The sequence below is a fragment of the Montipora capricornis genome, chromosome 3 (assembly GCF_036669925.1).
Source record: "Montipora capricornis isolate CH-2021 chromosome 3, ASM3666992v2, whole genome shotgun sequence".
NCBI lineage: Eukaryota > Metazoa > Cnidaria > Anthozoa > Scleractinia > Acroporidae > Montipora > Montipora capricornis.
This window is the reverse complement of record NC_090885.1, coordinates 71,256,091-71,271,090: the sequence shown is the minus strand read 5'-3', so window position 1 is coordinate 71,271,090 and position 15,000 is coordinate 71,256,091. Positions and strand designations below refer to the sequence as shown.

The following is a 15,000-nucleotide window of genomic DNA, read 5'->3' as shown; positions in this document are numbered from 1 at the left end:
GTAATAATGTCGTCATAACTCCACGTCGTTCGGAATGGAAAGTGTGTATCAACATTGCAGAAATAAAATTGGCATGAACGATGTAGTTGTTTGGGAAAAAAATTTAATGTTCCGTTAGGTTCTCACGTCCTCTACACAACCTTGGGGAGCTTACACAAGGACGACGACGTCGCCAAGGAGAACGTAGTCTAAAAATATTATTTCCCGTTACTGCAATAATTTCGTTATAACCCCAAGTCGTTCGGAATGGAAAGTGTGTATCAACATTACAGGAGTAAAATTGGCATGAACGGTTTGATTGTTTGAGAAAAAAATTAAGATGTTCCGTCAGGTTCCTCACGTCCTCTACATAACCTCAACATTGATCAATTCACATCGTTGTCAGGACGAGAACGGCAAAGAAATGTACCAAAATGCAAAAACGCACGTGCAGGGCGTGCAGAGCTATTGTTTTTGCTCATTAAACCCATTGTTTTGTGGCGTTCTTGTAGCCGTCGTTCTTGCGTAAGCGAGGATACCTAAACTTCGAGCCAGGATTCGAGCTAGGATCCGAGCCAGGATTCGAGCTAGGATCCAAGCCAGGATTCCAGCCAGGTTCGAGCTAAGATGAGCTTTCTCCGCTATTTATTCTCGAATCTCTCTTTTAGGTTAGGTCTCGAATCGGTTAGGTTAGGTCTATTTAGGTTGGTTCTAGTCTAGTTAGGTCTAGTTAGGATTAGGGTAGGTCTCGGTTAGGTTAGGTTAGGTCTTGGTTAGGTCTCGAATCCTGGCTCGGATCCTGGCTCGGATCCTGGCTGGAATCCTGGCTCGAACCCTGGCTCGAACCCTGGCTCGGATCCTGGCTTTATTCTTAGTTTATCTCTGCGTAAGCTCCCTTTTAACTCCCTATTAACGTCGTCTTGGACATACCTCTCCATTTTGGCGCGAAACTCGAATGTAGCTCGGCTACAAACAGACTGCAAAGTCGAATCCACTAGCGGTGCATTCAGCAAAAATCCATTCCGTTTTTGGAATACGGCGTGCTTTTCCAGTTTGCAAAACCTTGTTTAAATTTTACTTGCATCCAAAACCGAAGCAGAGATACAAAGAATAGTGCCATGATAATGAGCTATCGATTTCAATCGTCACCATCTCATTTGAAGTCAATTAAGTACACCGTCTAATGTTTTCTCTATAACGCGAATAATCCCGCCAGCTGGGCGGTGCCAGGCAAATTGCTCAAGGAAATTTCGCAAAACTATAACGTGAAATGACCAACGACAGATTGTCGCTTAGTTTCCAGAGAATGCTCGATAATTTAGTTACACTCTTTAATTCATTTGCGCCATTAGTCATACAGCATAAGTCACAAAAGGTCAGTTCCTGCCCGATGAATGAAAAAATTTAATTACGGTAGAAAAGGTGGCTTGGTTGGTGATTTTCTTGCCTTGTCAACCTCTTTCACAAATCACTTCGATCACCTGTTGATTAAAACAGTGATTGTCTTTACAAACGTCAAATGCAAGATTTTCAAAATGGTATTGAGAATAGAACAGCAACATTTCCCTTTAATGACCATCACGTAATTGCGTTGTCCATGTTCTTACGTAACCGAACATGAAAGTTTGAAAATAAAGATAATGGTCATACCACAGTTATTAGTTTTAATGTTTTACATAGAGCGAGTTTCAATCTAGTGTCGTAAAACCAAAACCAAAGTAATGACTTTTTCCAATTAAAAAGGACGGAGACAACTCGGTAAACCAATCAAAACTCGAAGTAATTACACGTAGCCGACACAAAGCGCGAGAAAGGTGCACGCGCCAGCCACGATTGGTTTTGGTTTCACGTATGATTGGTTGAAAAAGTGGCGCGAGAACTTTGAAGTAATGCAAAACCAAAGCAATTCGCTACTTACTTTTGACAATCCAATTGAAAACCGTTCTATAGCTCCCATGAATCTCTTTATAGCTCAGTGGAAGAGCATCCGAACTAGTTATCGGAAGGTCATAGGTTCGACATCTACGAGGAGCCCTCGGGTTTTTTCCGAGTATCCCCGAGCCATCCTCGAAAAATTACATTTCTTCATTCATCTACCGCGTTTAACATTAACCATCCCGTTTTCTTCCACAATAATTATTGTTAGCAGCCCATGGAGAGCACTAAGGAGAATATGAGCGATTTAGCATGACTTGATGTTGTACTCACACTGGGCTCCATGAGTTCCGTTGAGATGCATCTGTTAACAGCACTGTTGACCACCTCTTCCAACATAAAGTGCACCAAGCTAAGGATCAAAAATGGCGTAGTTTTCAGTTGAGTGTTTTTGACCAATCACAACAAACAAGGACAATCAAACGAGCCAATCATAACGCAAAACAACTATATGCAGCCGGCGCCAAAGAGCGGGAGAAAGTGCGTGCAAGCAAGTCAATTGCTTGCTATTTTTACTTCTGATTGGATAAAAGTGTGGCGCGAGAATTTCGACCTATAGCGAAATCAGTGTAGACATTACAATAGAAGCGATAGGAGCGACCTACTTCTCATCTGACACAAATCTCCAGAGGTACATCTGTAGATAGTGTGTGTCCACTTGTATTTGCTGAAGACCGTATTTTCCGAATGTACGCAGTCTTACACACTCTAGGAGGGTCTGCAAACAAAAACACCGGGTGGACATTAGAGAATGTGATGTCCTGGAGCAAGATATCGCTGGCTGAAATCTATAATAGAAAACTACATAGACTGGAAATGGTCATTTTTTCGAACCGTAAGTAGTTTTTTCCGAGCTCGAACAATCAGCCAAAGGTTTCAACTATGAAACACCTCGATGACACCAATGACAACGCACGAGTCTCCTTCAATTTAGTGGTGGAGCATCCGAAGTCATTGCTGGGTTTTCTACAAGGAGTACTCGGACATTTGGCCGAGTATGACGAGTATGCATGTAGACTACACTCGATGATAGATTCATCATTTTGTTCATTCCACGCGCGGAAAAACAAACTTATGCCGCTTATGGTACTTATTCAAGAAAAACAAAACGAAACTTACGTGGTTTCGTTCAAGGGGGTTGTTGGTAGGACTGATAAATGACCTCTCACACAAACCGGTAGCTATGCCTAGTCGACACCTATGGCATGACATTTTTTTGTAATCTTAAGAAATAAAACGTGCAATTTGTAATGAAACATTTAACACATAACAAAAATAAAGTTCTAGAGAAAACTACTTAAACCCCAAGACTCGTACAAACGACTACCGAAAATAAAGAACCATTCTGAAAATTTTGGTGTGGGATAGTAGGGACTTTACGATCTACGACGCGGTCGTCAACTAGAACGCCACGAAACAACGATATCATTGGTTAAAAGGGAAAAGTAATCGTGTTGCACGTGCGGCACGCGTTTTAACACATTTTCGTGCGGTACTCTGCACAACAACGACGTGAAATCACCAAATTTGAGTTTTTGACGACAACGCGAGCGCACAAATGCAAATCTTGTATTCTCTATTTTTACTATGAAACCGCTCGTACCAATTTCTTTTTAGGATACTTCGCCCACATTGTACGACGCTTACGAGATGGCCTAACCGCGAGAAACGTACGATAGTGCAAAGTTATATTTTAAGGTGACGTTTTCGTTGACGTCGCCGTCGTAGATCGTAAAGTCCCTAATGGTAGCCTGCGAACACAGACGTATTTCCGGCGGTCGTTTTTCGCAGGCTATGATAATGGCGGATACATTTTGTTTTCCCATTTCAGACCAGGTGATGTTACTCTGGGGAACAGTTTCTTTCAAATGTCGTCTTATGCATGTGAATAGGGAGCTTACGAAACAACGACGCCGACGGCAACGACGACGCTACAAAACAATAGGTTTAGTGAGCAAAAACAATAGGTTTAGTGAGCAAAAACAATGGCTCTGCACGCTCTGCACGTGCGTTTTACATTTTGGTACATTTCTTTGCCGTCATCTCCTAAATGACGACGTGAAATGACCAAATTCAAGGTTCTGTGGAGGACGTTAGCACAAGACGATGAATTTTCAGTTCTCTCTCTACGCTTCCAACCCACTCATACAAGTTTAATTCCTCGATAGTTACTAAACATTTTTAACGCGAAACGACATGAAATAATTTCGTAGTGATACGAATAACGCGAACTCGTATTTTTAAATGAAGTCCTCGTAGCCGTCGTCGTCCTCGTTTCGTAAGCTCCCTAATATGTATGCATAACTAATGAAAAAACAAAAGGAAAATTCCCTTGGGAAGATCACGTGGTCTGAAATGGGAAAACAAAACGTACAAGCTAAAGAGGTCCATTCTACTTAAAGATGAAACGTCGGACAAGTGGTTTGTAAAATAACAAACCAGCTTTATGCACTAGTTTCGCATAGTTTGAATATGACCTACCTTTAATCCGATTTTAATTATGCCCGTCAACACAGAAACTTTGGAGAACTCCACAGAGCTGAAGATCTCAATTCTTTCCGAGAAGAGTTTTTGGATGTTACTGAGGAGACTAGAATCGAAGGCCGTGCTGAAAAAGAAATCACAAACACAGATTGGTTAGCGCGTTCACAAGTCTGCAAGGGTATTCGATCGCTTCGTACCCAAGTCGATCGATTCGCACCAGGTCCTAACAGTAAATTGATTCTGACCCAATTTTCAGTTGATCAATGCCTATCGAATGGTAGTAGAAAACCGGTGCTATCAGCCTTTTGAACAGCTGAAATCAGGAAAATAAGAATAACTTTCTCAAAAATTGAATTACTTGGCAGTGTAACTCCACTGTGAACGACTCGGCTTGGATTGGTAAGTGTAGGTGAATTTACTAGAATCTGAAACAAGAAAAAGAAAAATTCCACTTCAGTTAATTTACTCATACTATGGAAATAAAAAGAGAACGAAACATCTTGCTGATTCAAGTGTAGGGGCTTGAGATGTTCAAAAATTTCCTTTGTTTCACTTTCTCGATGGTTTGATAATCGCCCTTTATTCAGCCAATCACAGCAAACACAGTCAATGAGTTGACCCAATCAGGGCTCGAGGTGAATGCATGCAGCTCGCGTCACGTGCGATAAACTAAGCATAAGCAAATCAAAATGTTTGTTTCACGTTTTATTAGGTTTGATTGGGTGAAAAAGAGACTTGATAAGTTTCAACCAATCAGCACCTCCCAAGGCTTTTCCCGGCATTCCAACGAACTTCAAACCTGAGCTATGTGCTTTGTGGACTCCCTCCTCGTACAGTTGACCGACTTGACTATCAATGGCTGTTACGTCTTCAACAATGCGCTTCATGACAGCACGTACATTGCGCGGTTCAATCGTGTTTATCCAATCACGGGTCTCCACGCTTTTCCTGATCATCTGGATACCGCAAAAAATACAAAGTCACTAACTACGAAGGATTCTACTGGAGTGTCAATAGTCCGCCGTAAGATCGCTGATTGGTGATGCTCATTCATGCAGAAAGCAATACCACGTGCCAAGACAAAACTATCGATCTCAAACTCGTTTCAAACACCAGACTAAAGAAAACAGTAAATGGACGATTCCTGATGTTCGGAGTGCAACGGACAGACAGTTGTGAAGGAAATCGCACGAATTAAAGTATTAGCTGCCTGGTTCTACTACACCCTATGGTTATTCTAGGCAACAAGCGCACTTTTATAAATTAATTGAAAAACAAACTATATTGTAATAAGGCAAGACTAATACAAATAAACTGTTGTTGTCGTTGTTGTACTATTAGTACGAGTGACTTTTTTGGAGAGGAAATTCGCAAAACTGAATGTTTGGCGCTGTGAAGTAACAAGGACAATAAAGATAATGTTTGAATAATTTTAATGTGAATCTCCGTAAAAACGAAGGATTTCTAACTTCTATTCCATGTATTCCTATTCCGGAATACGGTCAATAGAACTCACCTTAAATGTCTCTAATAGAGAAACGATTCTCAGGAACATACATGTGGTTGTGTAAAGACAAGTGAAAAAGGAAAACAGCTAACTTCCGGTTGGGGTCCGTGCCTTAAAAACGCTATGTGCTTATGCTCCCTATTATGGGATAAAATTGTGCTGCTCTTGTCCAGTCAGAATACGAGTTCTGTAGTTTTGCGGAGTGTAGTAAAATCACATAAACTAAGCACTGACCTGAGAAACTGTGAGTCCTTGCATTCTTACATAATGATTCAACAAGCTCTGTTTAAAAATAACGTAATTGCAAGATTTCAATAGGGAGTTTAAGAAAACACGACGGCTACGGCGACGAAAACCTCATTTCAAAATCTAACTTTGAGCTATTCTAAGTATTTCATGATTATTCTATCATTTTTATTGAGCACATTGTGACAATGTCCAAATATGGTCATAGCGAGCTTAATATTCTTCGTGCGAACTCAATGAACAAAAGTGGTAGTTTTTCCAGCTTTTTTCCCAATAAACGTAGAAAATTGTGCTTTGTCATCAATGTGTTGAATATTAAAACAATTATCCTGCTCAATCTTGCGGAATATCGCCTGATTTTATCAAGATATATTTTGCGGGATTTCGCAGGATAATTGTTAAATATGCGCAAAGTGTCCTATACCTGGATTGGTACGGACGAATTTGAAGAGTGAGACTGAAAGCTTCACTGTAGTTTGTCCACGTTGTCGTCAAAACTTTAACTCTAATCCTAACCCTAACTTCCAAACTTCCACACTTTTCATGGAAGTGTGGAGGTTTGGAAGTTAGGGTTATGGTTAGGGTTAACTTCCACACTGCCAAACTTCAACTCGAAGTAATAATCCACACTTCAACTCGAAGTAATAATTATTTGTGAGTAAATTCTCGCATTTGCATTCCCTTCTGATGACGCGTTCTGTACTCTTCTATCCAAAGTAAAAGCCATGGCCTTGTCGTCGCCGTAGTCGTAGCCGATGTCGTCTCGTAAACTTGCCAATCTCTGCCTACGATCAACTTCACAGTTCAGATATGCATACACAAACGGCGAAAAAGTCGTAGACATCGCAGGCAACTGACCTGCGCTACGCGACGAGCTTCAGTTGCAAGATCTGAGGCTGAAGTGGTCAAGCTTCCTCGTCCGAGCTCTTCATCAACTGGAAACTGTTCATCAGTCAGGCTTAACTGCAAAGAACAAAATAACAAGTGGTTTAACGTAACAGAGAGTGACAAATACTAAAAAGCAGTAAAGGAAATATACCAATTTCGATATATTAAAATTCAGTCCAAAACAAAAGGCATCACCTCGAGGCTCAGGGAAATAAACTCATACAAATCCTTATATTTATTCCCCAGAGCCTCGAGATGGTACTTTTTGCTTCGGACTGAATTTTAACATACAGCTATTTTGAGAAAGGTTGTCGGAAAAAGTGCACGCGACAATCCTGAAAGGTATTGTGGGTGATTTTAAGTTCACTGTTTATCAAAGAAATTTAAAAGAATCGTACGGGAGGCCACTGATATATGTTTGTGAGTGCTGAAGGAAAGTAACAAAAGTAGGTTCGACAGCTACAGTCGTTAGAAACACTGTATTGATCATATTCCATATTACCTTTCGGGATTGTCGCGTGCACTTTATTCTTGACAAACTTTCTCGAAATAGCTGTATCAAAATTGGTCTATTGACCGAGTCGGAAAATACCATAATACTCTTTTCTTGTTCCCCCAATTTTGCATAACCATTGTTTCCTGTTTCTCTTGGGACTTACAATGATCCCAAGGGAAAACAAAAAACAAACAGAGAGTATTATGATATTTTCCGCTCGGGCCCAATTTTTATCAAATAAATACTAAATCGTAAGAGGACAAATCCAGAAATCAAATCCATGCTCGTTTGTATTTCAAATAGGCCTTATGCATGATGACGGCATGTCCTCAAAAATTAACTACCAAGTGTGAGGGGCACAAAGAAACAGTGAACTTTCATCCGTTTCGCGACGGGTCCATAGGGTTGCGGAACGAATAAAAGTTCACTGTTTCTTTGTAAAAACTGTTGGAACCGTTCCAGTTTTTGTCGGGCCCGTGCCATTTTTGCTCTGTCGTGTAAACGCCCCTCAAGTCTCGTTTGCACAAAATTATTCACATCATCTGGACATGCAATAATACTGTTTGAACGTAGGTTTTCTTTACAAGTTTGCTCATTTGGGATTCAGTTCAAGCTAAAATTTAGAGGTTTGATCTTCGAATTCGAGGCTTGGTGGTGAAATTAGCTAGACAGACGTCATCACGCATAGGGGCTATTTGCGACACCGCCTTTTTCCTCTTCCCAGTCCCCAACTCGGCTCGCTTCCCTCGCAGATTTATTCAGCCCCATTCCCTCGTTTCGTCCTTCTCTACAACGGAGTCTAGTCATTTGGTTTACTGCCACTGCACACACCACGTAAGAGATGGTGGACTCTTGAAGATCAAGACATAATCTTGATAAGAGCAGAATGAGGGCTGGCGGAGCAGTTCCAATCTCACAAAACTCCTGAAAAAAACCAAAAAACAAATATAGAAGAGTTTATAAAAATTATTAATTCCTGAACAGGTCAAAATTGCCATGATTGGGGCTTCATGAAACCTTGATATTATGGGTGATTGCGATTTTTATGGCCTAAAAGGCGGCAGATGAGAGAACGCAAGCCCGCATAGTAATACAGTCATAATCCCTACGATTCCAAAATTAAAGGTTTTAACTTCGGTAGGTTGATGTTCCCAACACAGAAACAAGTCTGCTGTGGATGTGTTGATGTGCAAACTACTACAATTAAGTTCCCTTGACCAGTAAGATACTCCGCAGCAGGAACAAGTGCCGTCAATGCTTTGCACCTCCGGTGTGGGAGGCTAACATGGGTCCCCGAGATTCTTTCTTGTAAGCGTGAGGTACCAGAGGCAAAGCAAGAAGAAAAAACGCCGCTGACAAAAGAAATGATAACCGTACAAGAAAATCCCTGGCACCCAAGTTGGAGTGGACAAAAACCACAACGGTCAGAAAGTATAATACGAATCTTGAACCTTAGCAGACTGCAGAACATGCCGTATGAACTCCACTGCCAGGCCTTCTCTGACATCATCAGAACAGAAAGGTCCCCTGAAGTATGGCTTGACGGCGAACGTGATATCAGTCCCAATAAAGCTCTGGCAAAAGAGAAAGGTAGCGAGCTTTTAACGTTTATGTTTTCATTCAAGTTCCATGTAACGCGAAGATTAGATGATTACGAAACAAGCAGGGATGGCGCATTGTTGAGAGTACTCGCTTCCCACCAATGTGGCCAGGGTTTCATTCCCAGACTTGGCGACACGTGTAGGTTGAGTTTGTTGGTTCTCTACTCTGTTCTGAGAGGTTTTTTCCCGGGTACTCCAGTTTTCCCATCTCCCAATAACCAACCTACGATTCGATATGAATTGACTTCAGTGATTTGTGCACATTGTCCCTAATTAGTGACCTGGTGCTAAATACAGCTGACAGTCTAAATAAAGTTCATCTTCATCTATATAATCACAATATGGAGCAAAAATTTATCTTACAAATCGGCACCCTTAATCCCCACGGTATTAACGAACGCTTTTCATTTAACTAATGTATTCCTAGTTTTCACGTTGCATTGTGACCACCAATGGCGTAGCTCCTACTCCACTATAAAAACTACACACAACCCATAATTCCTCGATTCGCTCTGACGAAGCGCTAACGCTCGAAACGTCAGCTTTTACAATCCCTGTACGGTGGCCAATTCACAATTATATTAACTCCGTTGATAAAACCAAAAATTTTCGTGTACTACTTCCCCACCGACGCAGCACCACAGTTTCTTTAGAAACTACCCCCTTTATATAAATCACAGATTACTACACGTAGTCTTGGAGCAAACAACACTGTCAAGGGGAACACGTCATCTCGCCACGAAGAAATCTCTCCACCAGTCAATTCGCCACTACTAATTCTCTGCTCTTTCAGCGCGAACGTGGTCGTAGCTTAATAAAATTGGGATGGCGACTCGGTTGGTGGGGAGTCTTCTTGATGGGCGAAATTGCGAAATGACCGCAAACTCCATCAAAGTTGTCATTATGGCTTGTCGATGCTGATGCTGCTATGTCAATCTCTCAGTATCCGGCTATTTTAAGTTCCATAGCCAACTTCAATCGATAGTCTCTGTGGAAATTCTCCACCAGTACCGAATACATCAATAACAATAATAATAATAATAATAATAATAATAATAATAATAATAATAATAATAATAATAATAATAATAATAATAATAATAATAATAATAATTTATATTGGCCAGGTTACATGAATATAATCATATGATCACCTGGGAATCAATGACCTCACCTGCCTTTTTGGCAAAGGGTTTCTTTGTTCTAGTGGTTGCACAATAAAATACCGGCAGAATTTATATCTGCCCTATCCTTATTGACGCCCAAAGCTGACTACACCCACCTGAAAATTGGTGCTGGAGGGTTGTGGTTTCTGTTGTCATATATAAATTAAACAGGAAATCACTTTCTCATGATGGGGGACTAGCCGAAAGTATGTCAGATGGAATGTTAAAGGGCACTGTGGTTTCACAGCTGAAAGAGTTCCCTATGTATCACTCCAGTGTTTCTATGGGAAGATCATGTTATTGGTGGCACTGACCTTGAGGCTGTTTAGAATCAACTTGAGTTGGTTTGTGAGTGAATTGTTCATGGTTGATAACAAGTCAGAGAGTGATGGTGGCTTTTCATTGACAGATGTCAATAAAGGAGTTGCCAGCGCCTGTCTGATATCTGTTAAACAGACTGATTATAAAGAAACAAAGATGTCTGTTAGAGTGCAATAAATACACCTTATTGAATGGTTTAGCATAGAATACGCGCAAATACCGGTATTTTGTGAGTTGGGTAGTATTTTTCCGAGTACTGAAGGGGCCAGGAAAAATACAAGCAATGAGCAAAATGTCCACATGTATTATTTGTTAAACCTGTCCATAAGGGATTTGTTATTCCAAAATGATGCAATTTTCTATGGGTTTGGATACTTCTTACATTGACTGAGAATTGTAATTATACGGTGAATGCGCACAGAATATACATTTGGTGAAAAATCCATCCTAACTTTGAGATAATTTAAATTTCACAATTGAAAAATGACCTACCTGCAAAGTGTTGTCTGAGAGTTTTGGAGTAAACTTTCACTCTGTTGTGTGCAGAACGGGCTACAATATTTGTTCCCAAACTAAATCAAGAAATGAATAAATCAAGAAGTCAATTAAAGACAGTTGATAAACAAAGATGTTGCTTTGAAAATCTGTATTACAGCTTTCCTGGAATGTCAATGTCTGGCTAAGACAATGAGGTAGGTTGAAGTTTTCTGCAACTTTCATTGGGGAAACAACAATGATTTTCCTTTTAGTCACACACTTTGGTGGACAAGTAAAGTTGATGGCAAAGTATTAAAATGAAAACATTACAAGACTGTACAACATACTGTACACAACATAATGTACAAGTACTTGTAAGCACAGTACACACCGTCCTACGCCAATTTCAGGGAGCAGTTTTTGAACAGCTTGAAGTCTGCGATGAAACCGATCCAATGCTCGCACTAAAAGGACATCATCCCCTGCATCTGACTGATAGAAAAGACTAGCGATTAGCTTGAAGTGTCATTATCAGGACAGTCTCCTACAGATTATTACTGTTTCACCAAAAAAAAAAAAATATTATTTTGATCATGTCTAAAACCCATTAAGCTGGTGAATAACTGCTCTTCAAATGGTGCATAGACAGAGCACTCTTGCCCTGGGAAGGGTGAGAGACAAGTGCTAAATAACTTAATTATTACACATGCATCCATTACATAATTTATTAACTTTTTAATCTTGAATAACTGCCTGCCTCTGTTCAAACCTCAAGCTCAATCCTAGCCTCAGTTAGTTTGAAGTATTCCTTCATCAGTGAGATAATAAAACTTGACAGCTTCTCGGTGACAACCTTTTCTAGCTCTTGCTGATCTTCACCATTCCTGGAATGATGAGCCATTATAAATTACACCCAAGATCTTAGAAATGACTTCAGAGAGAAGGTTTGATATACTGTAGCATGACGTTTACATGTATTTGAGGGAAGGAATGCAAGCTCTCTGCAATGTCTTGATTTTTGGTCGAAAAAGGAAAGGTAAAAACGTATCCCACAAAGCTAAGTGGCGAATGCGAAAATGAAGCGGAGGAAATCAATCAGAAGGGGATGAAAAATTACCCATGGCCCTCATTATTTTACTAATTTATCATTCATTTTAGGAAACTATGTTACAATGAGATACAATGATTTGCTATTAGTCTCTTCCCCACGGGGCTTTTCAGGATCAATTTTACAATATTTTGTGGGGGACTTTAGCCAGACTGCTTGTTACGCAGTTTACAATTAATTTTATGGAAGTGAAAGATGCCCCAGTCCAGATAAGGTTTGACCACAACACTAGGGAATACGTCCCCTACTCTTATCGAATAGTGAGTGGGTTCTTTAACATCCCATACTATTTAATTTCCAACAAGGGTTATGAGACGGGACCTCCGGTTTACAGTCCTTATCCGAGAAGACTTGAAAGTCTAACCATTTGCAGATGTAATTACAAAGGCAGCACATTCTCCTCAGTTATTTTAAAACCCTGAGTGTTGGTCTGGCTGGAGTTGAACTCATGACCCCCCGCATGACAGCCCGATGCTCAACCAACTGAGCCACCGGTGCGCAGTGCTGCTATTCCATTCCATTCCATTCCATGAGGGAAACATGAAAATCTGGTTTCATGGAACAAGTGAATAAAGGTCTATTGACCACCATAAGAAAGATTTCTGATCAGACATCTCCACTATTAGCCCTTCGTCAGAGCGAATTATGGACAAAGTGCTAATGCTTGAAACTTCAGTTCACAAATCTCTCTGACATGTACAAAGGTTAATTTACCTTTACAGGCCTCCCAGTCACTTTTTGGGAAATCTGATCAATAGGAAAAATATAGGAATTTTCTGCCAAAATACAGGCTCTTTATAGGAGCGAAAATAGATTTCATAAAATAAACATAAAGCAAGGAACAGTACACTTTTGTGAGCTTTTAATGTGTTTGGTCAAACTTTGTGAGATGAAAAAAAAGTTTAAATACATCCTATTTATAGGAAATATAGGCTCTTTATTTGATCCTATACAAATTATAGAATAAACAGTAAAATATAGGTCTGGAAGGCCTGCATTTATCCAGTGGTTTGGTAAAACCTGTATCTCTGTTTCTTAGTACCAGGATCATGCCCTTGACATGAAATCCCCTAGAGCCTTATAACAGAACAAAAAACAGGTAAAACAATTTTGCATTTCTGAGTTGATTCAAAAATCAAATTAGATCAAGGATCGAGGAAGACATCCCACATCCCTTGATCATGCTCACTTTCTTACTTTGTTATCTGTCTCTGAACAAACTGTTCTTTGTAAGATGCAATAACCAAGCAGATTGTGCTGAGGAAGCCGTTACAGCCACAGTCAACGAACTCTAAGAAGTCCTGAAAAATACCAAAAACATTATAATAAGTGGGATATAGTTTTAAAATAAGTGCACCTAGATGTTGTTAACCCATTCGTCCCTGAACCTACCCCCATTGATGAGTAAAATCATGTGGCGTTAGGCAGAGGCACCGAGAGGTTTAATTCTCCGGGTACTCTGGTTTTCCCCTCTCCTCAAAAACCAACATTTGATTTGATTTATATTAATTGTTGATTTCAGTTTACAGTGTCCCCAATTAGTGTTCCAGTGCTAGAAGTTAGACATTTAAAGTTTCTTTCAATCGATTCTTTCTTTTTTACCACTCTCAGTCCTACTGAAAGGGTTAACTACTAAAATGATACCCTGGTAAAAGCTTAGAACAATGTTAAGAGAGGCATTTTTGAAGCAGAGACACCACCCTAAGGCTTTTTTCACAACAACAACAAAACTATGCACTTGACAATGTTTGCTATACAAGGCATTTTTGGGAACTTAAGCACTGCAGGCTTGGAGCAAATAACAGCGTGCGAAAACAAGGCTTTAATTCTCTTTTAACCAACCTTGACTCTGTGTAGTGTCTTTGCTCTTACTGAGACTTTCCATTCAACTGAACAACAGCACTTTCAGTTTACTTAACCCAAATTATAGTATTGCCATAAAATAGAGTTAAACAATTAAAGGATTAGTTTGGTGCATAAACAAGGACACCATTTCTTCCTTTCACAAAACAGTCATGGTATCATGTGATAACTCTTTGCAGAAGACAAAAATAAATTTTTGTTTGAAACATTTTTGGCAACACAGCAGTCCAAGAATTAAGTGTTTGCATGCTTTTGGTTTTTGTTAACCATTCATGAACAAGTTTGCCTAGTAGGATTTCTTCTAAAATGTGATTACGCTTGCCATTGGTCTCAGTGTTTCTGTCTCATTGCCATCTTCTTTTTGCCCTTCATCTGTCAAGTATAACAATACCAATAGGTTGTTCAACATTCTGACTTTACATAAGCACTCATTACAGCATGAGGCTTTTGATAAAATATGTCAGCTACATACACATACTTAATAATTTTACCACTCCCCACAGGGGCTTTTCAGGGCCAATGAAACACGACGGAACTGAACAACAACAACAACTGTTAAGAATCCCAACTGGCTGGAGGCAAGCCAGTTGGCTATTTACAAGTGCAGCTGGGACGTTGAACCAGGGATTACCAGGAACAAATTCAAAGAGTGGTAAGAGCAGGTCTTGAACCAGGGATCAATATACAAATCTCAAGGCAAGTGCCCTAACCTCTGGGCCACACTGCTTCCTACAGTTGTGCAAAATGTAGTATTTTTAAGCAATGATATTGATACTAACTATTGCAATAATAATAATAATAATAATAATAATAATAATAATAATAATAATAATAATAATAATAATAATATAATAATAATAATAATAATAATAATAATAATAATAATGTCAGATCCATATCCCGTGGGTAGCTGGACATCACTGTCAAAA

At 39.8% G+C, this 15,000-nt stretch overlaps 1 protein-coding gene across 3 annotated transcripts in view; it reads right to left on the bottom strand.

Moving 5' to 3' along the window:
• Positions 1-1,288: 1,288 nt before the first annotated feature.
• Positions 1,289-15,000, bottom strand: part of LOC138043908 (vacuolar protein sorting-associated protein 51 homolog) — a 20,627-nt gene continuing 6,915 nt past the window's right edge. For 2 of the 3 annotated variants that reach the window (XM_068890425.1, XM_068890426.1), the window contains exons 9-24: positions 14,394-14,443; positions 13,406-13,509; positions 11,870-11,984; positions 11,492-11,592; positions 11,116-11,195; positions 10,617-10,759; positions 8,987-9,109; positions 8,367-8,459; positions 7,010-7,114; positions 6,140-6,187; positions 5,198-5,354; positions 4,757-4,823; positions 4,396-4,522; positions 2,520-2,632; positions 2,188-2,266; positions 1,289-1,460 (exon numbers count right to left, since the gene is read on the bottom strand). In XM_068890425.1, the coding sequence (XP_068746526.1) occupies positions 1,431-1,460; positions 2,188-2,266; positions 2,520-2,632; positions 4,396-4,522; positions 4,757-4,823; positions 5,198-5,354; positions 6,140-6,187; positions 7,010-7,114; positions 8,367-8,459; positions 8,987-9,109; positions 10,617-10,759; positions 11,116-11,195; positions 11,492-11,592; positions 11,870-11,984; positions 13,406-13,509; positions 14,394-14,443 (1,535 nt within the window). In that variant the 3' untranslated portion in view covers positions 1,289-1,430. Of the gene's footprint in view, positions 1,461-2,187; positions 2,267-2,519; positions 2,633-3,031; positions 3,113-4,395; positions 4,523-4,756; positions 4,824-5,197; positions 5,355-6,139; positions 6,188-7,009; positions 7,115-8,366; positions 8,460-8,986; positions 9,110-10,616; positions 10,760-11,115; positions 11,196-11,491; positions 11,593-11,869; positions 11,985-13,405; positions 13,510-14,393; positions 14,444-15,000 lie in introns of those variants that run through there. The other variant, XM_068890427.1, reaches the window with a different exon arrangement.